At 38.0% G+C, this 23,129-nt stretch overlaps 4 protein-coding genes across 4 annotated transcripts; 2 read left to right on the top strand and 2 right to left on the bottom strand.

The window, feature by feature from the left end:
• On the top strand, positions 1-2,029 carry LOC114733411 (amino acid transporter AVT3C-like). The gene has a single exon (XM_028920872.1). The coding sequence runs from the start codon at positions 210-212 to the stop codon at positions 1,479-1,481; it is 1,272 nt and encodes a 423-aa protein (XP_028776705.1). The 5' UTR covers positions 1-209; the 3' UTR covers positions 1,482-2,029.
• Positions 2,030-3,524: 1,495 nt separating this feature from the next.
• Positions 3,525-7,536, top strand: LOC114733412 (SRSF protein kinase 1). Its single transcript, XM_028920873.1, has 4 exons — positions 3,525-3,959; positions 5,162-5,944; positions 6,832-6,879; positions 6,957-7,536. The coding sequence occupies exons 1-4, from the start codon at positions 3,777-3,779 to the stop codon at positions 7,200-7,202; spliced, it is 1,260 nt and encodes a 419-aa protein (XP_028776706.1). The 5' UTR covers positions 3,525-3,776; the 3' UTR covers positions 7,203-7,536.
• Positions 7,537-10,155: 2,619 nt separating this feature from the next.
• Positions 10,156-10,813, bottom strand: LOC114733414 (protein phosphatase 1 regulatory subunit INH3-like). Its single transcript, XM_028920876.1, has one exon. The coding sequence runs from the start codon at positions 10,738-10,740 to the stop codon at positions 10,351-10,353; it is 390 nt and encodes a 129-aa protein (XP_028776709.1). The 5' UTR covers positions 10,741-10,813; the 3' UTR covers positions 10,156-10,350.
• A 3,624-nt stretch (positions 10,814-14,437) lies between these two features.
• LOC114733394 (uncharacterized) lies at positions 14,438-20,609 on the bottom strand. The gene is made up of 3 exons (XM_028920852.1): positions 20,531-20,609; positions 19,638-20,447; positions 14,438-14,511 (listed from the first exon to the last, which is right to left on the bottom strand). The coding sequence occupies exons 1-3, from the start codon at positions 20,607-20,609 to the stop codon at positions 14,462-14,464; spliced, it is 939 nt and encodes a 312-aa protein (XP_028776685.1). The 3' UTR covers positions 14,438-14,461.
• Between the last annotated feature and the right edge of the window lie 2,520 nt (positions 20,610-23,129).

The raw sequence follows: 23,129 nt of genomic DNA, 5'->3' as shown, positions 1-23,129 counted from the left end.
CGAGATTATCTCTCGTCTCAATCTTCCTCTCCCTCTCCTCCAACGGCGATCATCTCTCTGTTTGTTTCCTGCTCCAAATTTGATTCCCAGCTCCAATCCGTTTTTTTCCCCCGTCGATTCCCACTCACTTTCTCCGGATTGAACATTGAACAATCAAAAGCAGCCGCCATTCGTGTAATTACAACTAGCCAGCCCAGAAATTCAAGCCAATGGGGTTGGAGAATCAAGCAAGTTCATCGTCCTACTCTTTACCACCGTACCCACGAGAAGACACTCCTCTTCTGACCAAATCGCCTCCTCTTTCCTCCAACTTCAAGACCTTCGCCAACATCTTCATCGCCATTGTAGGTGCTGGTGTCCTTGGTCTTCCCTATTGCTTCAAGCGAACGGGATGGGTCCTGGGCTTACTCATGCTTTTCACCGTCGCTTTTCTCACCTATCACTGCATGATGCTTCTGGTCTACACTCGCCGTAGGCTCGAATCGATCACGGGTTTCTCCAAAATCAACTCATTCGGCGATCTCGGCTTCGCCATCTGTGGTCCCATCGGCAGATTCTCCGTCGACGCCATGATCGTCCTTTCTCAAGCTGGGTTCTGCGTGAGCTACCTAATCTTCATTTCCAATACTATGGCACATTTAGTGAGCCATAACACACCAACATCCCCGATTTTGGGTTTATCCCCGAAAGTCCTATTCCTCTGGGGTTGCTTTCCGTTTCAATTGGGGTTGAATTCCATTCGAACTTTGACCCACCTGGCTCCTCTTAGCATATTCGCTGATGTGGTCGATATAGCAGCGAAGAGTATAGTTATGGTGGAGGATGTGTTTGTGTTTATGAAGAACAGGCACGCTTTAGAAGCATTTGGTAGCATTTCGGTATTCTTCTATGGTGTTGGTGTGGCAGTGTATGCTTTCGAAGGAATTGGAATGATTTTGCCTTTGGAATCAGAAGCCAAGGACAAACAGAATTTTGGAAGGATCCTAGGTTTGGGTATGACAGTGATTTCTCTTCTGTTTGGAGCATTTGGCGCTCTTGGTTACTTTGCTTTTGGGAATGAAACCAAAGATATCATCACTACCAATCTGGGACCAGGACTCGTGAGCACTCTGGTTCAATTGGGACTCTCTATCAACCTGTTCTTCACTTTTCCATTGATGATGAACCCTGTTTATGAAGTTGTGGAAAGAAGGCTGTGTGATTCTAGGTACTGCTTGTGGCTGAGGTGGTTGATGGTATTAGGGGTAAGCTTGGTGGCTCTTTTGGTGCCAAATTTTGCGGATTTTCTGTCACTAGTAGGAAGCAGTGTGTGTGTTGTGCTAAGCTTTATATTGCCTGCCATGTTCTATTATCTGGCATTCAAAAATGAGTTGGGTTGGAGATCTAAGATCTGTAATGGTGCAATTGTTGTTTTCGGATGCATTGTGGCAATCTCAGGAACTTGGTCTTCTTTGATGGAGATTTTTGCACCTAAGGCTTAATTGGGTATAAACATTTCACTTTGCTGTTTGATATATTTATAACTATTCAGCCACAAAAGGCCGTGAAAGTTGGGTTGGGATTCACAGGAGTTTAAGTCTTGTTCATCCAATCCAATGCGGGGGAGGATTCATTTCAGTCTGTTGGGATTCGATACGAGGATTTTAGTCTTGTCTTGTCTAAAATCTCATCCCTTAAATGCAATCTTCGGGAGGATTTCAGTGTTGCTTTTTAGTTTTTAGAGTCCAAAAAGGTTTCAGTCTGGTCTCGTATGAAATCTCAGCCCTTAATACGATCGAAGGGACTTGAGATTCCATACAATTCAAAGGGATCACATGAACTGGATAGTAGTTGTAAACTAGTAAGTGCTGAATGATGAAATAAAAGGTTGCTGATTTGCCAGGCAACTAGCGTGTTTTTAATTTTTGATTCTCTCATTAGATCATGTAAATTCGAAGAAATAAATGTAAGAAATAGCATGCCACCCAAGAGGGGTGTTAAAGTTGTAGAATATTTAAAATGTTTTTATAATAAATAGAGTTTCTTTGTTGAAGTAAATCCAATGTTAGAATCTTATTGGCAAAAATACTTGAACGATTTCCACAATTTAGAAGCTAGAATAGGATTTCTAGAAGGTAATTTTGAAGTTAAAGCTATAAATACTTGAAATTCAGCTTTAAATAATAAAATAGAATGCAAACAAAAGCCGCTACAAATATAAAGAGTTAAAGGATCAAGAGCTTGCAACCAGTAATTCTCTCTGTTTTAACTCTGTTTACTTGAGCCTATTTTCAACCACAATTACGAGAAATCCATCAGAAATCAACTTTGAAATTTGTTGAGCTAAAATCCTTTTCAAACATTTTTTAAATTGTAAGGATAAGGTGTCTCTTAGATAGTTTATAAAGGTGAGATATCTCCAAAGAGAAGAGTCTTCACTGTGATGACTCGCAGGTGACTAATTTAAACTTGGGGACAATAGGAAAAGAACGCATTACCCTTTTAGAAATTGAAAACAGGTTCAAGTGAATAGAGTTAAAACAGAGTAAATTATTGTTTGCTAGCTCTTCATCCTTTTACTCTTTGCATTTGTTTTGTAGTGGATGTTGTTTGCATTCTGTTTTATTATTTAAAACTGAATTTCAAGTATTTTTATAGCGCTTCTAACGTTGGATTCACTTAAACAGACACACTCTATTTATTATAAAAATATTTTAAATATCCTAAAAATTTAACACCCCTCTTATGTGGTATGCTATTTCTTAAATTTTTTTTCTTCAAATCTACATTATCTAATTCCAGAAGGGGGAAAAAAAAAAGGCGGAAGGGGGGGTAAAAGAGAATCAAAGATTAAAAACGTGCTAGTTGTCTGGCAAATCAGCAACCTTTTATTTCATGATTCTACACTTGCTAGTTTACACAAAGAGCAAGATGAGGAGACTGAAATTTTATTACTCAAATGATAAAGATAAAAACATTTGATGGCTCAATAAATAATGATTTCCAATAAAAAATAATTAAACATTTCGACATTTTAAAAATATTTTGAGTTTGCAAAACACGTTTGGTCAAAAATGCCTCCGTGGATATCATAAAAAATTAATTTTAAAGGTCAAAGTCATGGTTGCATTAAATCGTTCAAATACCTTCATTTTTCTCAAGCCGTGATTTCAAGCCTCAATCATGTTATGTCATAAACAACCTATGTCTATGTCTGCGTTTCAATTCTACTCAAAATCAATTTCCCAACATCTTCATCTTAATACTCTTGAAAAGCAAATATATCTCCATTGATCCACCACACAAAATAGGTCATCAAAGGTTAAGAACGAGTATGGTCTAATGTTCTTTTTCTTCTTCGGATAATACCAATGTTCGCTTTCTTCGTGTAAATAAGTACATGTATAATACAAATAAAGCAGACACAACATATACTGTTGTGCACAGGGCCATTGCTATAGTATATGGAGATGCCTGATGTGTGATTTTAAAATAGGCTTGTACGGTAAATTTAATACGCGCATTCATAGACGAGACAGAGAAACGAAGAAGGAAGGAAGGTGGAGAAAAAAGTGGAAAGATTGAAGAGCGTCTCTTGTCTCGCCTCACAAATATTGGCACTTTTCTCTCTCTCCTTTCTTTATTTCCTTTCCCCCAAATCAAAGCTTCAAATTTGGTCATGTCCTAGAAATCCCACGTCCAAGCAATTTCAATCAATAGTCAAATCATTTCTTAATTCGATTCAGATCAGACTTTTAACGGAAAATTAACAAGTCCAAGAAAACTTGTGAAAGGAGATGTCTTGCTCATCGTCATCCGGGTCTGAGGAAGAGGATGAGGGCTTCGATTCCTACAGAAAAGGAGGCTACCACGCCGTCAGGGTCGGCGATCAGTTCGCCGGTGGGAGGTACATAGCACAGAGGAAGCTGGGGTGGGGTCAGTTTTCCACCGTCTGGCTCGCTTACGATACTCGCAATTCTGTATGTTTGATCCTCGCTTTTTTATCTCCCACACTGTATTTTCTGAATTTGGTATCCTACTAATAGTTACTTCAAAGAGAGGGAGATTTTCTTGAGTCGCTTGTCCGTCATCTTTGATTGATTTGGCGTATGATTCGTGTCCCAGATGCGAAACTCTACACATCATTTCCTGTTGATGCAATCTGTTTTAAATCTATAGGAGTAGAGTTATGAATAATTTTGATGCTGATGTATTGGTATTCTTCTTATTTGGGCAAAGGCAATAACTTGCTCTGTTTTTTTTCCCCCCCTCCCTTTTTAAAGGTGAAGGTTCCAAGATCTTCCTTACATATCTTCCACCGACACTTTATTGAACTATTGATCCATAGTCCAAATTACGTAGAAATTGTGTTTTGATCTGTGATAGATTTTATTTCAGCATTTTTTTTCCTCCCTGCTTCTATGCTTTGGTTCGTCCTTACCTTAGATTTTCAAAATTTCTATATTAACTTTTCTATCCTAATTATATCACTCTATTAAACTAATCGAATGTAGATTCATTGGTTTTGGGATGGCAATATCGTTAACTGGCAAATCTTGTTTTCATCTGACAACACTCCGGTACCTTCTTTCTCAACTAGTGTACGTAGTTGTCAAGATGTATCACAAGTATACAAATTCTTCTTGTTGGAATATAACGGCCAATGGTCACCACGGATGTTTTCACATTTACGCTTCTTATATGCTGACACAATGATGCTTATGGATCTGGATTCTTTGCTGCTCTGCAGCAGCAACAGATCTGGATTGTCTTGGAAACATCAGTAGAGGATCCATGTCCAATGCTTATAGACTGTTTATTTCTATTTTGCTTCATTCTAAAATTTAATAATGGAATCTTCAGGGCCTATATTGGCCACTCTCGTTGGTAGGCATGCAGTGAGCTGCATGTGGCAACGATGTCAATCTTAATTCTAATTTGGATCAGGCAAAACAGAGTGTTTAGAGTCTTTAAAACGAACAATTACCAGGGTCATGGGTTTGCTACTTTTGCTACCTCAAACCACTTTATTTGATGTAGAACTTACATTAATGCTTGAATTTGGTAGAGAGAAAGGGTCTAAAGAAAAAAGAAATGCAGAGAGAGAGAGAGAGAGAGAGAACAATCTGAGTCTGTATTTTTTACATCGAATATATTCTAATGTGAATTTTGTGGTTTTCAGACATATGTTGCCCTCAAAATCCAGAAAAGTGCAGCCCAGTTTGCCGAGGCCGCCCTTCATGAGATAAATGTTCTTTCATCCATTGCTGAGGGAGACCCTTCAAATTCAAAGTGTGTCGTCCAATTGATTGACAACTTTAAGCATTCAGGCCCAAATGGGCAGCACCACTGCATGGTCCTTGAGTTCCTTGGTGATAGCTTGCTTCGTCTGATCAGATATAGACGTTACAAAGGCCTTCCAATGAATAAAGTTAGAGAAATTTGTAAATGCATTTTGATTGGTTTGGATTACTTGCATAGCGAACTTCGCATAATCCACTCAGACCTAAAACCTGAAAATGTCCTCCTCTTATCCACCATTGATCCTGCCAAAGACCCAGTTAGATCTGGACAAAGCCCGATTCTGGAGAGGCCTGAGGGAAGCATAAATATGGGATTTTCAAGTGTTATTGAGAAAAAGTTGAAAAGGAGAGCCAGAAGAGCAGTTGCTAAAATATCAGGAAGAACTTCTTTAGGAGAAGCTGGAGAGGCTCCAAAATCTGATAGAAATGTTGATGGAATTGATGTGCAATGCAAGATAGTTGATTTTGGAAATGCGTGCTGGGCAGATAAGCCATTTGCAGAGGAAATCCAGACGAGGCAGTACAGAGCTCCTGAAGTTATACTGCAGGCTGGGTACTCCTCCTCTGTTGACATGTGGTCTTTTGCTTGCATTGCTTTTGAGCTCGCCACAGGTGATATGATGTTTACTCCCAAGCCAGGACAAGGTTTTAGTGAGGATGAGGTATATGGTTTGCACTTTCTAGTTCATAAGAAATAGTAGCTGCTTAGTGAAATTATGATATTGTTTATGCATAGGCTGATTGGTAGCTTGGACTTGTTTGCTGCAATATAGTAGTTAGATGATCACATAACAAATATCTGGCTTCGCTAATTTTGAGAGTTATAGCTTTGTAGGGCCTTAAACCAGTGGAGTCTTATTGCTTAATCCTGTCTAAAATGATTCAATATATGTTACTATGTTGGGTACCAAAATAGCAAAGAAAATAGAGTAGGATAGAATATTATCTAGAGCCAGAATCTGTAACTCTAGAAAGAAGAGAAGGAGAAGTTTGGTCTGAATAATACTGCCATTACATCACGATAACTGATACATGATTGTCTTAAATAGTTTGGATAACAATAAGTGGCTAATATTAAAGTAGAAACTTACAATAACCAGCAAATAGAAACTGACTTACAGATTGATTAAGTTAAAAACTACCTCATATCCTCTCACTTTCTCCTAGAGTACACAAGGAGAGGAAGCTGAGTGCTAACATACTAAATAGAACATGATGGGCATCCAAGTGGGGTGGGGACCCTTCTCTGAATAGCTATTGAGGTGGGAGAACTACCCCACTTAACTACCTCATGATCATCTTGCACCACTAAACGTGGAGTCAGACATCACATACTATATAGACGTTTAGTTTTTTTTTTCCCTGCTGATTGTTATTTCACACAATCCATAAGCATGCAGTGAGTGCAAGCATCTTTAAATGTGGAATTTGAATTATACTTTGATTTGTTCATAAAAGAAAAAGGAATAGTTATTGTCAAATTCTTAGTTTAAATGGCAAATTAAACTGGTTCTGACTGCATTAATGCCGTGCATTGTGTTGACTTCAGGACCACCTTGCCCTGATGATGGAACTCCTTGGAAAGATGCCCCGGAAGGTGAATGTTCATATTTATACTATCTTAGCGTAGTTCTTGGAAGCTATTCCGGTATTCCTAATACTTGTAAAATGCAGGTTGCCGTCAGTGGAGCGAAATCCAAGGATTACTTTGACAGACATGGGGATCTAAAAAGAATTAGGAGGCTAAAATTCTGGCCACTTGACAAATTTTTGATTGATAAATACAAATTTTCAGAGAGTGATGCTCGTGAGTTCTCAGAATTTATTTCTCCACTTCTGGATTTTTCCCCAGAGAAGCGGCCAACTGCACAACACTGTTTAGAACACCCATGGCTTAGTGGTCAAGCCAACTCCAAATAATGAGAAATGATTCTAGTTTGTGAAAGGTTGATGGTTGGGGCTTTATAAAACTAATGGGAGAAAGCGAAGGGAAGAAAAGTATTTGACAGAGCCATAGTTACTGCATTTTAAGCTCCTCCTTCCACATATAATAACCTGTTATTGGTTGTGATTCTTTGTTGATTTGTTCCGGTTGTTATTTTTTTATTGGGTTAATATACACAAAGATGTATAGTAGAGAATTTTGTTCCTCTAGAGACAATATACACAGGAATTTGCGTGTATATTCTTTTTTTAATTAATAAAGTTATTTTGGATCCAATGTTATTGTATGATCAAATCCCAGTGTTTTTCAGATCCATTTTGCATCTTTTTTTTGTTTTCTTTTTCAGTCTCTCCATATGTTTTAACTGTGGTTGACAACTTGACATTCATCCCAATAAGTTGTAAAAGCTTGAAGCTTTGGTTGGAGTGCGTTTACTATTAAAATTTTCACATAAATATTTAATTATGTCTTTATTTATTATTCATGAACATAAGCTGTTCAAATATAAAGTAGATATTAAATAGAAATAAAATTAAAAAATTATTAAATTTAAAGATAAAATTATCAATATTTAATTTTTCCCCCTAATTTTGGTATAAAATATGTTAGAAATGTCTTATAAATGAAAGAGGAGAGCATGAATTACATTATTTTTAGATTCTACATAATTTTTATTCCTAGGAGGAGAAGGGGGAAAATAGCAGCAACAGGGAACTTTATCGGATGGAAAGATTAGCCAAATCATGACTTTTTATGGCAAATTTAATTAGCAAGAAGTTACACAAACAACTTAAAACCAATCCAAATTTTTAAGAATACCCATTCCAAACTAAAACTACAGCTACCAGAAAGGTTGGTAATATGAAAATTAAGACATGACGAAGCAAACGAAGACGAAGAAGAGCTGTTATTTTGGTGCTACCCATACAAGGCGAAACCAAATCATCGGAAAAGTCGAAAAGGAAACATGCGCCGCCATTCAAATCCATTTTGTTTTTGTTTTTGTTTTTTTAATTTTTTAAATATATTTGGTAGTTCATATAATAAAGAGAGAAGAAAAAAACCCAACCTTTTTTGTTTATGGAAATCTAATAACCTCTTATAATCAGAATAGGGCTAAAATAACAAAGTTCACGTTAAAATTGAGCCAGTTTACCAATCCAATTGGCATCCCGCAGCATAAGTCTTAGCCTTCGTATAAACATGATTAAGAATATGCTGTCCTCTAATTTGCACCTTCATGTATTATTACCTCTTCTCATCAAATGAACTAGTTTTCTTCCCCTTCTAACAAAACACATGAAGTAAGATCCATGTGATAGATGAACTTTTGTACCAACTGCTACATTCACTCATTTGCTTACCATAGAAAATGCACCATTCCTAGTTCACATTAGGTTTCAACAGTCTTGAATCCTCAAGGGTAATCATGTTAATACGGTAATATGGAACTACGGGAACAAGCATTTGTTCAATAATAACCTTTGATTTTGCAAGACCATCTATTAACGCCACCACACCCCCATGCTCAGGCACAGGTGCATATGAAAGACACAGCATACACATCATTAACTTTGGAAATTTTCATTTCTCCTTTAGGAACCCCAAAATGCACTTAATTCAATAACAGAAATTTCATATACAGGAAGGAATTAAAAAAATTTCGCCATCAGGAGCAGATGTATCACTTAATAGAACAGACATTATCATCATAAATCCCTTCAATTTTGTCACCTTTAGCACCTGTCTTCAACCAGCTAGATAGAGCTCTGCTTTCAAATAAAGGTTGTTTAACACATCTATTTAAGAACCCACACTAAACCTTAGTTTTAAGGTAGTTCAAAAGCATAACTCTACAATGTACAGAGAGGAAAATAAATAAAAGCACACCAAAGACACAGGATGGCACTAATGTACTGAAAGTATACAGGGTTTTTTCATCTATACTAGCTAAATCAAACGAATTTTAGCAAGAGGAACTTTTCTTATTTCAGTTTAACCTCGTTTCTATATAAATGATCCAACAAAGGACTGAACAATTTTATTTTATTTTTAATAGCGAAAATATACCCTCTCTCTCCTCTCATTTCTAACTCTCATCAGTTTATGTTAAAACACAATAACTATTACTCACAACACACAGGAATTACCAATCTCTCTCCCGACCACCTTAAGATCTCTCAGCGCCTCCTCAGTAACATACTAGAAACTCTCAAAAGATCTACATTTCATCTTAGTGAGAAAAGCCAAAGCATTGATATGACATAGAAGTGCATAATTGTCCAGATAGAGAGTAATAGCAATTCTGTCACCAACTCACACAATCACATAAGCTAAAAAGAAATAAAAAGACTATGGGGTTGCTCTACGGTCATATTCCCCTTTCTAATCCCAACTGAACAAACCAGGATTGTACCCGAGAAAAAAAAAAGAGAAAGAATCACCAATAGAAGATATAAAAAATGTGACTCATCTTGAGCTTTGTACAAATGCATAAAGACCATTTTATTAAATAACTCAGTAGGCAACCATGATCATTCAGAACTCAAAACATGTTCAGACACAAAGAATAACAAGCCAAAAAAAGGGAAGATAAAGTAAAGCAATGGAGCTCCTCCAATACACAATAGCATCTACAATTGCATAACAAGCAAGATGCACTAAAAAAAAAAAAAGAGGAGCAAATATCGAAGGAAACGTTTTGAAAAATTAGTGAGTATTGCAAAACATATGTGTTGCCTGAATTTATCAAACACTCATATCTATCCCCAAAATAAGGTCTGAATTCGTTCATTACGCTTATTCGCCCATGAGTAGATAACAAAAAAAGGTGATAACAATAACAACATTAATGGGTATGGCTTAATAACAAAAGCCTTTCATAAAATCTTAAAGAAGGGGATGATGTTGCAGATTCCAGCACAAAAATTTGCGAAACATATATAATCCTCACTTCACAAAACTTCGATAGTTTAGTATACAAAACAACCAAAGGTTCAAATTCCAAAGAATTCGTAAGCCATTCAATCTTATCTTACCGAAAAACAGAAGAAAAGAAACAAAAGGTAAGCCCCTCAATTGATTTTTCCATAAATTGTTAAAATAGGTTATAAATCTAGAACCCTAACCGCTCGGACCAGCTTGATCATGATTCCCAGAACAGCACCCGCCATCACCATGATCATGGGGATGTTTATCAGGGTTATGGCCGTGCTCGTCATCTTCATCGCTATCGTCTTCATCAAAGGGTTTCTGTTTGTGAAAGATACAGCACTTCTTGGAGCTCTTCTTCTGCATAAACTCGTTGTCTATGGTGCCATCTTTCCAGCTGACCTTCTTCTTCTTGCGATTAAGGGGAAGGAAAAGGACTTCCGGCTGCTGGTGCTGTTGTTGTGATTGGTCCTGCGACGAAGAGGATGGATCGCTGGAATTAATGGTTACGGTGGTTGTGGCGGTGGTGGAAGGCGAAGACAAAGCTAACTGCCTGGTCGAGCCCATCGGTCTGGCGGCCATCGCTGGCGGATCAAAATCTGAGGAAGTTTCAGGAACCACGAATGACGCGGGAGTTTTCTCTGAAACAACTTGATCGTTTCGTCATATTCCCCTCTCACCGTCGCTGGTTTTTAATAAAAGAAAATTAAAATTATTTGTCTTACAACACTTGAAGAATTCCGGAAAGATTTCATCCTAAGTGCTGTCAGACCTCCACTAAATAGGTCACAAGTCCCTCCATATTTATAATAAATAGGTATTATCTTCCTTAAAATACTCTTACAAAGTCTTACTCATCAAATGTACTAGTTAAAACTAATATTTGATAAAATTTTTAATATGTATAACCAGTGGTTCTCTTAAAATAAATAAATAAATATAAAAAATAAAATGAATTAAAATTTATATTTTTTTGGTTAAAATATAGTTATCCTTCTATTGGAGACAACCCTATTCGAAACACTGTTAAACACTAAATGTAAATATCTCTCTTAACTGGAATTTAAATTTTAATTCACCACGGTACGAGAGATTAGCTTTCTCGCTAAACTAACCCATTGATAATTGAAATTTATATTTAGATATGTTAAACATGGGAGTAGCATTTTGAATTAGGCGTGGGCCCATGCATTTCATTCTGGTCTTGGGCCACTCCACGGTTATCGTTGGAGTCCAGAGAGCAAAGAAAATTTTCTCTTTAGCAAGGACATTGTCTTCTCATTATATTAGAGGTAATTTTCTTTGAGATACTATCAGACATTATATATAAACACATCTTTTAGTAAAAATTTAAGCCTTGATTCACTATGCTATGAAAAAATTTTTTTTTTGTTAGGCTCAGCCCTCTTATTGGTGAAAGCAAAGTAAATTGACTGAATAAAGAGGAGGAGGAATAGAGTTCAAACACTCAAAGATGACCAAAACAATTAGATAGAAGGCAAAAATGAAGTTGGCCAGCTTGTTAACAAGTTCTTCCAAAAGTTGTTTACCGAAGAAGATGAATAAAGACCTTGGGTTCAGACCAAACAAACCTGGCCATCTATTGGTTTAGAGGAATGGGCAGAGATAAATGCAAACATCTCAAATGAAGACATTAAAGCTGCTATGTTTTCAATAGGAGGACTGAAAGCACCAGGTGATGATGGATACCCAACAATTTTCTTTTAGAAAAATTGGGAGCTCATAGGAAATGATGTCTGCAAAGTAGTGAGAAATCTATGGGAAAATCCGAGAAGAATAGAAGAGGTGAACAACACTATGATTACTTTGATTCTGAAGGTAGACTGCCCTGAAAGAGTTCAGTAGCTTAGACCCATCTCCTTATGTAACGTGATCTATAAATGTCTTTCCAAAGTGATTGTGATAAGACTAAAGGAGGTCATGACACGACTAATATCCCTCTTTCAAGTCAGCTTCATTCCGGGAAGAAATATTCATGACAATATCATCATTGTTAATGAAATGATCCACTCCATGAGAAAGAAAAAAAAGGGAAAAAAAAGGATTTATGGCAATCAAAGTGGACCTAGAAAAAGCTTATGAAAGACTCAGTTAGAAATACCTCCATAAAGTCTTGGAGGAATTAGCTTGCCCAGAAGATATGATAAATAGAATCATGAGATGCGTGGATACCACTTCAACAAAAATTATCTGGCATGGAGAAAAATTAGAGACCTTCTACCCTTATAGGGGTCTTCAACAAGGGGATCCTCTCTCCCCCAATCTCTTTATGCTCGGCATGAAAAAACTTACACATATGATTAGTGAGAGAGTCAGAGAGAAACACTGGAGATGAATGAAAGCAGGTCGAAATGGGCCCATCATATCACATATGATGTTTACTGACGATTTTGTTCTTTTTGCAGAGGCAGACTTAGATCAAATTGACGTGATTCTAAAATGCTTGCAGGAGTTTGGAGACATGTCGGGGCACTGTGTGGGCCAGGAAAAGACTTACATCTACTTCTCACCTAACGTAGCTCAACATTAAAGGTGAGTAATCTGCAATAGAAGCAAATTCTAGCAGGTGAACAAACTGGGACGCTACTTGGGTGCAGATATCTCATTTCTGAGAAAAAGGAGAGACAAATACAACACCATTATTGATCGAGTGAAGAAACGACTTAGCGGGTGGAAAGCTTCCCGTCTCTCAATGGCCGGAAGGTTAACTTTGGTGAAATCAATGACGAGCTCAGTGGCACTCTATCCGATGCAACATGACAAGATACCTCATGGAGTGATTGAGCAACTGGAAAAAATACAAAGGAGCTTTGTTTGGGGTGACACAGAGGAAAGCAGACATTGGCATGCAGTTGCTTGGGAGAAGATGTGTAAACCTAAGGGCGAAGGAGGGGTAGGAATCAAGTCACTCAAATGCATGAATGAAGCCTTGCTCATTAAGCTTTTTTGGAGAGCCCATCAAGACCCGAAGGATCTTTGGGTTAAGGTGATCCAAGCAAAATATGGAGGAATAGCCAAGGTGATAAGCAATTGGTAAGGAGAAGTGGAGACTCAAGACTATGGAGAGAACTTACCAAGCTGTGGGAGGCTTATGTTACGAACCTGGAATATATTCCAGGAGAGGAAACGAGAGATGAGGAGGGGAGGGATATAGAAAGAGAAAAGTTGCACTGGAAACTGACAAGCAATGACAAGTTTACCACTGCAAGTGCTTATAAATTCCTTCATGCTAATAAGGAGAGAGTGGAGGAGACGATATGGAAGGAATGTTGGAAAATTCAAGCTCCAGAGAGAGTAAGGCTGTTCTTATGGCATGTGTTACCCAAAAGGCTACTAACAAAAGAAATTACTAGAAGGTGGGATGGAAGTGTGGGAAGGTGTGAAATCTGTCAAAATCAGACAGAAACTCTAATCCATGCACTAAGGGATTGTCCACATGCAACATATGTGTGGCGACAACTAGTGCTAATTGACAGGAGAGCAAGTTTTTTTGGTAAGGAGTGGTCTGACCGGCTAAAAAACAATTTAACAAGGAGATCAGTGAATGGATATGAGGGAAACTGGGCTGATATTTTTACTGTAGTATGCTGGTTTATTTGGATATGGAGGAATAAGAAGATACATGAAGAGGAATTTACATTACTGAATAATGCAGCAGAAGTTATTTGAACCTATATCAGCAATTATCAGCAAAAATGGGATGGTAATAGCTTGGAGGGGACAAGAAGCACTATGGTAATTGTAACATCACCACTTACTAACCAGAACTAACCATGATAGAAAAGATTAAAACTAGTAAACATACCCTATCATGGTTATTTAAGAGCAATCACATCTTTAAAGGGCTAACCATGATAGAAAAACATTCGACCTTAATTAAGACTATCATGGTTAGAAAAAGAATAACCTATAGTTGTAATCACGGCAAACATGGTTATAAAACAATACGCCTTTGAATAATAAATTATAATAGTAGTTTAGACTTGACTATCTTAGTCAGCACTAGCAACAACTAAACTTGCCAAAATTGCCATTATCGCATCGTGGATCCACAGTAATTCAATCACATGCAATCTAAAGGCCTCAGGCCCACTACCAGCACTCTAGTCCAATGTCCAGACAAAATAAACCAAAGATAGAAAGTATGATACGTCCACTAAGTCAAACGACATGAAAATATAAGGAGGTAAAATAAGTTCCAATGAATGCAGTCCTGATGCGTGGCAATATACGAAAAGATTACATAAAACAAGGTCCAGAAGCTCTACACTGTCAGCTACAGCTATTGAGCCTCAGGAGTCTTCCCCGAAGGTCCCGCTAACGTATTGTTTCCTGAAAATGGTAAAGCAACAGGAGTGAGACAACGTCTCAGTAACTAAATCCCTACCTATCCCACACCCTAGCATGGGCTAGCGAGGTGTCAGGTGGGATACACAGAGTTAATAATAGTTGATAAACCTTTATTTAACATTTAAACTCACAATAATCATACAAGACAAATATTTCCACCAGTCTCATGCAATGGATACATTTCAAAAGAAATAACATACTTGTCCTTTATTTAAAAGATATAAATATCAATGAATATCTCATGTCATATGCAATTCCTGAACCCAAACCCATCCTTATATCCTCCTTATTTCCGCCGACTGGACCCATGGGCTAAGTTCTTTCCATTTGATTGGCAACTCTAACAAGCTCACCACACGAATGATGTGGACCGGCCAAAGACCACAGAGCACTCGGTGGACCATGGGTCCCCCCTCGAAGAACTAGTGGGGTGTCGCAGTCCCTCGAAGAACTAGTGGGACAATAATAGCAGCCAACCATAGAGCTCCGTATGGAGGCTAATACCACGTGGCAAGTATATGAATCTCAATAACTCCAATTATCTCCTTTCCCCACCCAAAATAGATGCACAGAGTTCAAAATGACACATTTATATGCATAATCAACAGAATTTCATAATAGCACATCATAATCATGATCACCAATTTCTTGCAATACAAACTATGTTAATCCTTTTTAAAATAGCATCCCACAAGACAGTTCATATAAAACGTAATATACTTTTATAGAATTAGTTATAAAGCCGCTCACCAACTTCATACTAGAGCATGCAACAGATAGAAATTTAGTTACCTGGTCTCCTAGCTATCAGTCAACTACAACCAGAGTCCAACCCCGAAAATGCCACAATAGAGTTTATATCTACAAACAAAATTAAAATATTATCTCTATAGTATTGGAGTAGGCTACTCACAAAATTCTAGCCTCTAACTCCTTCTCTAAAAGCTTTAATTTTACTCGGAACTCTAGCCTAAAAGACATTTCTCTAAGGTTTGGAATAAGAACATATATATATGTGATTTAGACTCGATTCCTAAATTTTCTTACTTAAATATCCTTTAATTATTAGATTATTTTATTAGAATCATCAAATTCATAATGGAAATAGACAAACTATAATTTATAACTTATATTCCATCTTCGAAAGACTTAGACAAATAGACTTAGTACGACCCAAGTTATTCTCAGTACAGAAGTTAAACCCATAATCTAACCGTTGAATTCAATTTCCTATCCATCATGATACTATCCTCCAAATTATAGCTCAATCTAACGGTGAATAAACTTTAAAATGCTAATTTACTATTCAGGACTCTATCTGCTAAATCCAAAAGATATAAGTTAAAAACGTACCTAATAACTTGTAACTCGAAGATCAAAAGGGTGATCCGACCGTTGAAATTAACAATTTGGATGTCCCAAATGGACCGACCAAATTTCAGTCCGATCCAACGGTTAATAAAATCAAAACTAGCACTTTTCTGAGACTACCTCAGATATGTGCGAAAATTATTTACTTACTCCAAGCTCCACTCACTAGCTCCTATATATAGGCTCCTCAAACTCCTTCACTCTAAAGATTAGTCGATGTGGGACTTCTATACTATGGTTTAATTTTCTAGAATATCATCCACACATACACACAATCACATACAAAAACATTATTAAAATAATAATAATAATTTGCCTATATCTAACTTCTTCTTTTTTTTTTTTCTTAATACTAAAATATATTTATTTATAAATTTAATTAAATACTAGATAAAAAATAAGGATGTTACAGTTCTCCCCACCTAAAGAAATTTTGTCCTCAAAATTCAATAAAGGACGACGTGTTCATACCTTTATCGAATAGATGAGGATAGTCACGACGCATTCTCTCCTCAGTTTCCCAAGTAGTATCCCCATGTGACATGCCCTTCCAGAAGACTTTGAGGAGTCTAATAGTCTTATTCCGCAATTCCTTATCCTTGACATCAAGGATTCTCTCTGGTTCTGCTTTGTAAGTCAAGTCTTCTCGTAGTTCTACCTCTTCTAATTCTATAACATGTGATGGGTCCGGTTGGTATTTCTTCAATTGGGAAACATGGAATACATCATGTACCTTTGACAAGTGTGGAGGTAGTGCAATGCAGTAGGCTACTGACCCAATTCTTTCTAGGATTTCGTACGGTCCGATGTATCTGGGTGTCAACTTTTTAGCTTTAATGGATCTACCAATACCGGTAGTAGGAGATACCTTCAGGAACACATGATCCCCTACCTCAAACTCTAGCGGCCTTCGTCTTTGATCGGCGTAGCTTTTTTGTCTACTTTGTGCAGTTAGCAACTTTCGTTTGATTACCTCAATCTTCTTGGTGGTCTCATCCACATACTCAGGGCCAATAATAGTCCTTTCACTCAACTCTGTCCAACACAATGGCGATCTGCACTTTCTGCCATATAATGCTTCAAATGGTGCCATTTGTATGCTAGAATGGTAACTATTGTTATAAGCAAACTCTGCTAATGATAAGTGGCTATCCCAACTCCCTCTAAACTCAATAACACAAGCTCGAAGCATATCTTCCAATGTTTGTATGGTTCTTTCGGTTTGTCCATCAGTCTGCGGGTGGTAAGCTGTACTAAAACACAATTTGGATCCCATTGCCTCTTGTAACGATTTCCAAAATCCTGATGTGAACCTGGGATCGCGATCTGAGACTATACTTATCGGGGTTCCATGAAGTCTAATTATTTCTGAGACGTACATCTGTGCTAGCTTTTCCATCGAGTAGTTCATTTTAATGGGTAAAAAGTGGGCGGACTTTGTTAACCGATCCACAATAACCCATATGGCATCAAAACCTGCCGGCGTTCTTGGTAATCCCGTAATGAAGTCCATAGAGATACTCTCCCATTTCCATTTGGGTATATCTAGATTCTGCAACAAGCCTGGGGGTTTTAAATGTTCGATCTTCACTCTCTGACAAGTGAGACACTTCTGTACATACTCTGTCACATCTCGCTTCATCCCTGGCCACCAATATTGTTGTCTCAAGTCATGATACATCTTGGTGGCTCCTGGATGCATGGTATATTTACTTCGATGGGCTTCCTCTAATACTAGCCTCTTAATTTCTTCATTACTTGGAATGCACACCTTCCCTTGGTATTTTAAAATACCATCCTCCCCAAGGCTATAATCCTTTACCTCTCCTTTCTGTAACTCTTTCTTAATTCTCTTAGGTGCTCATCTTGTAATTGAGAAGCCATAAGTTCCTTCCTTAAATCAATCACCTTAACATCTGATAATAAGGTAGGTGAGCTGGAAAACCCTGCTATCCCTCAAGCTCTCCAGTAAGTAGTACTCTCTCAGATTCATACAGAGTACGTGAACCGTTTTTCGGCTTAGGGCATCTGCGACCACGTTTGCCTTCCCTGGGTGATATCTCAGTTCAAAATCATAATCTTTTAGGAATTCTAGCCACCTTCGCTGCCGGTTGTTTAATTCCTTCTGATCCATCAAATACTTTAAGCTTTTATGGTCACTAAGTACTTCAAACTTTGAACCATAAAGATAGTGTCTCCAAATCTTAAGGGCAAATACCACTGCTGCCAGTTCTAATACGGCACCTAAACCTTTCAATGAGGCATCAGTATATAGGGTATATGGTCGATTCGGGTCAGGGATGGTAAGTACAGGTGCGGTTGTTAATCGGGTTTTCAACTCTTGGAATGCAGCTTCACACTTATCAGTCCAGATGAATGGTTGATCTTTCTTTGTCAGTTTTGTTAATGGCATGGCGATCTGAGAGAATCCTTTGATAAACCTACGATAGTATCCTGCTAATCCCACAAAGCTTCTAATCTCTGTAACTGACTTGGGTGACTCCCATTTCAGCACAGCGTCTACTTTACTCGGGTCTACTGCCACCCCCTCTGCTGAAACCACATGGCCTAGAAAGTTTACTTCCTTCAACCAAAACTCACACTTGCTTAACTTTGCATAAAGCTTGTGATCTTTCAACACTTGTAGTGCAACTCTTAGGTGTTCTCGATGTTCTGCTTCACTTTTTGAATAGATTAAGATGTCATCAATAAATACAACTATGAACTGGTCCAGATAAGGTCTAAAAATTCGATTCATGTAGTCCATAAACACTGCTGGGGCATTAGTCAACCCAAATGGCATCACCAGAAACTCATAATGTCCATATCTTGTACGAAAAGCAGTCTTAGAGATATCTGCTGCTTTAACTCTAAGTTGATGGTAGCCTGACCGCAAATCAATCTTAGAAAAGACTGAAGATCCCACTAGCTGATCTAATAGATCATCTATTCTAGGCAAGGGGTACTTGTTCTTGATTGTTACCTTGTTCAATTGTCGATAGTCGATGCACAAACGCATGCTTCCATCTTTCTTCTTAACAAACAACACTGGAGATCCCCATGGGGATACGCTGGGTCTAATGAACCCTTTCTCGAGAAGTTCCTCTATTTGTCTTTTTAATTCATTCAACTCAGATGGAGACATTCGGTAAGGAGTCTTGGATATAGGTGTCGTGCTTGGTATTAAATCAATTGTAAACTCAACTTCTCGTTCAGGAGGTAACCCGGTCATTTCCTTAGGGAAGACTTCAGGAAATTCCCTAACCACGTCAATATGATCGATTCCTTCGTCGGTATCCACTTGTATTGAGAAGAACACCGCATAGGCTTGACATCCTTTTCGTATGCATTCATCTACTTGCGCGGTGGATAAGAATATTGTCCACTAGATGGTTCTGTAGGCACCACATCTTCAGGGAAGACAACTACTCTTTTTCTACAATCTAGCACGGCATTATTACGTGATAACCAATCCATCCCAATAATTACATCCATTCCTTGTAATGGCAAACAAATTAGATCTATTGTTGTTCTACGGCCTTTAAAGTCTAATGTAAGGTTTAAACAAGCTTGAGTAGTTCTAACAGACAAACCCGCAGGAGTAGACACACTCAAAATAACAGGCATCTCAAAGATGTGCAAATTAGAATGCAAGACATATTTATGGGAAACAAAGGAATGGGTAGCACCAGAATCAAAGAGTGCTTCGACATTATGTCCCTGAAGGGATATCATACCTTTGATGGCGTTAGGGGCAGCACCTACTTCCTCTCGAGTAATAGCAAAGACACGGCCTGGCATTATTGATCGAGTATCCCTGGAGTTCTGAATGTTATGCTGATTCTCAGGACAATAACGAGCAATGTGCCCCATCTTGTGACACTTGTAGCATTCCCAACATTTTCCTGGATGGTTCCTTCCACATTGTAAGCAAGGTCCATGGATAGTAGGGGTTGACATCACTGATTCATGATGAGTGATCGGGTTTCTATTAGACTGAGATCTTGAGATTGTGCTCTTCTGGGCTAAGCCCTTCTGTACAGACTTCTTGTGGCTTAAACTTCGATTCTTTCCATATGGACCTACACTTCCTATGCCCGTATTATTTCTCTTACTAATCCCTCCACTTGGTCCAAGGTATGAGGAAAACCGCCCTTGAGAATCCCTTCTACGAGCTTCCTCAGCCTCACGAGTCCGCCTAGCTGCAACTCGAAGGTTGGTACACATATCTCCAAAATCAGTCACTGGAACCAGGGCCAGTTGTTGCTTCAAGTCTGGTCTAGCTCTTTCTCGTAATTGCCTAGCCATCCACCCTGAGTCCTCATCCCTCCGCAATAATGTCACATACTTGGACAAGTCTATAAACTTAGCAATGAAGTCATCTTCATGCATATTGTTTTGTTGCAAGGCAAAGAACTCTGATTCCTTGTCTTGACGTAGGGCAGGTGGGAAATAGTGATCGAAGAACATCCTCTTGAATTCATTCCAAGTAACTTGTGAGTCATCAGCTGGGCTCACACTTTCCCACCAGCGCTTAGCTCGTCCCTCTAACAGTACAATAGCTACTTGCACTTTATGCTGAGTAATGCAAGGGGCAGCTCTGAAAATGGTCTCCAGTTTATCAATCCACCTTCAGCCTCAACTGGATTCATGTCACCCTTAAATCTCGGGGGATTATGACGGCTCACATCTTTCCATACTGTTTTCATTGAAACATCCACTAGCGGGGTTTGTTGGACCGTTTCTTTCCCGCTCTCAGTACTTGGAGCACCTCGCTCTCTAGACTGCAAGTCACCTACACTCTTACTCTCAACTCTCAACTGGGTTTTCCTCTGGTCTGATCTCTGAATTTCTTTTTCCCATCATATCCTCCTCCAACTTCTTAAGCCTTTCTTCCACGACTTCATCAGCCACTACTTGTCGTAATTGCGTCAGTAGAACCTCGTTATTCTGCTGTTGAGGTTGCTCGGGTAGTTGATCATTAGGTTGATTAAGAAGTTGTTCCGGAGAAGAAGAAGCCTCCTACTATGGGTTCAGTCCTTCGTGGTCTTGCCATTCTCCCCACCTAAGGATGGAACCCATGAATACAACCAAACGAAAGAAAACACAAAAACTAAAGACATTTCAGGGAAGTTTATGTAACTACGTATATTGCCACTATATGCATGCAGGAAGCAATTCAAAATCACAAAAAGGAAAAACCAATGGCTCTGATACCAAAATGTAACATCACCACTTACTAACCAGAACTAACCATGATAGAAAAGATTAAACTAGTAAACATACCCTATCATGGTTATTTAAGAGCAATCACATCTTTAAAGGGCTAACCATGATAGAAAAACATTCGACCTTAATTAAGACTATCATGGTTAGAAAAAGAATAACCTATAGTTGTAATCACGGCAAACATGGTTATAAAACAATACGCCTTTGAATAATAAATTATAATAGTAGTTTAGACTTGACTATCTTAGTCAGCACTAGCAACAACTAAACTTGCCAAAATTGCCATTATCGCATCGTGGATCCACAGTAATTCAATCACATGCAATCTAAGGCCTCAGGCCCACTACCAGCACTCTAGTCCAATGTCCAGACAAAATAAACCAAAGATAGAAAGTATGATACGTTCCACTAGTCAAACGACATAAAATATAAGGAGGTAAAATAAGTTCCAATGAATGCAGTCCTGATGCGTGGCAATATACGAAAAGATTACATAAAACAAAGTCCAGAAGCTCTACACTGTCAGCTACAGCTATTGAGCCTCAGGAGTCTTCCCCGAAGGTCCCGCTAACGTATTGTTTCCTGAAAATGGTAAAGCAACAGGAGTGAGACAACGTCTCAGTAACTAAATCCCTACCTATCCCACACCCTAGCATGGGCTAGCGAGGTGTCAGGTGGGATACACAGAGTTAATAATAGTTGATAACCTTTATTTAACATTTAAACTCACAATAATCATACAAGACAAATATTTCCACCAGTCTCATGCAATGGATACATTTCAAAAGAAATAACATACTTGTCTTTATTTAAAAGATATAAATCAATGAATATCTCATGTCATATGCAATTCCTGAACCCAAACCCATCCTTATATCCTCCTTATTTCCGCCGACTGGACCCATGGGCTAAGTTCTTTCCATTTGATTGGCAACTCTAACAAGCTCACCACACGAATGATGTGGACCGGCCAAAGACCACAGAGCACTCGGTGGACCATGGGTCCCCCCTCGAAGAACTAGTGGGGTGTCGCAGTCCCTCGAAAACTAGTGGGACAATAATAGCAGCCAACCATAGAGCTCCGTATGGAGGCTAATACCACGTGGCAAGTATATGAATCTCAATAACTCCAATTATCTCCTTTCCCCACCCAAAATAGATGCACAGAGTTCAAAATGACACATTTATATGCATAATCAACAGAATTTCATAATAGCACATCATAATCATGATCACCAATTTCTTGCAATACAAACTATGTTAATCCTTTTTAAAATAGCATCCCACAAGACAGTTCATATAAAACGTAATATACTTTTATAGAATTAGTTATAAAGCCGCTCACCAACTTCATACTAGAGCATGCAACAGATAGAAATTTAGTTACCTGGTCTCCTAGCTATCAGTCAACTACAACCAGAGTCCAACCCGAAAATGCCACAATAGAGTTTATATCTACAAACAAAATTAAAATATTATCTCTATAGTATTGAGTAGGCTACTCACAAAATTCTAGCCTCTAACTCCTTCTCTAAAAGCTTTAATTTTACTCGAACTCTAGCCTAAAAGACATTTCTCTAAGGTTTGAATAAGAACATATATATATGTGATTTAGACTCGATTCCTAAATTTTCTTACTTAAATATCCTTTAATTATTAGATTATTTTATTAGAATCATCAAATTCATAATGGAAATAGACAAACTATATTTATAACTTATATTCCATCTTCGAAAGACTTAGACAAATAGACTTAGTACGACCCAAGTTATTCTCAGTACAGAAGTTAAACCCATAATCTAACCGTTGAATTCAATTTCCTATCCATCATGATACTATCCTCCAAATTATAGCTCAATCTAACGGTGAATAAACTTTAAAATGCTAATTTACTATTCAGGACTCTATCTGCTAAATCCAAAAGATATAATTAAAAACGTACCTAATAACTTGTAACTCGAAGATCAAAAGGGTGATCCGACCGTTGAAATTAACAATTT

Source organism: Neltuma alba, unplaced genomic scaffold, assembly GCF_004799145.2.
Source record: "Neltuma alba isolate B1F8T4 unplaced genomic scaffold, ASM479914v2 tig00012996_pilon, whole genome shotgun sequence".
Lineage (NCBI taxonomy): Eukaryota > Viridiplantae > Streptophyta > Magnoliopsida > Fabales > Fabaceae > Neltuma > Neltuma alba.
This window is presented reverse-complemented; position numbering and strand designations above follow the sequence as displayed.

Excerpts from the sequence above, each read along its gene's own strand:
- LOC114733412 (XM_028920873.1), top strand. The coding sequence starts at position 3,777 with ATGTCTTGCTCATCGTCATCCGGGTCTGAGGAAGAGGATGAGGGCTTC. Across the intron at positions 3,960-5,161 it reads CTTACGATACTCGCAATTCT|ACATATGTTGCCCTCAAAAT; the intron begins GTATGTTTGATC and ends TGTGGTTTTCAG. Across the intron at positions 6,880-6,956 it reads TTGGAAAGATGCCCCGGAAG|GTTGCCGTCAGTGGAGCGAA; the intron begins GTGAATGTTCAT and ends TGTAAAATGCAG.
- LOC114733411 (XM_028920872.1), top strand. The coding sequence starts at position 210 with ATGGGGTTGGAGAATCAAGCAAGTTCATCGTCCTACTCTTTACCACCG.
- LOC114733414 (XM_028920876.1), bottom strand. The coding sequence starts at position 10,740 with ATGGCCGCCAGACCGATGGGCTCGACCAGGCAGTTAGCTTTGTCTTCG.
- LOC114733394 (XM_028920852.1), bottom strand. The coding sequence starts at position 20,609 with ATGAAAACAGTATGGAAAGATGTGAGCCGTCATAATCCCCCGAGATTT. Across the intron at positions 20,448-20,530 it reads GAATCCAGTTGAGGCTGAAG|AGGGACGAGCTAAGCGCTGG; the intron begins GTGGATTGATAA and ends TTGTACTGTTAG. Across the intron at positions 14,512-19,637 it reads TGCCCCTAACGCCATCAAAG|GAAACAATACGTTAGCGGGA; the intron begins GTATGATATCCC and ends TACCATTTTCAG.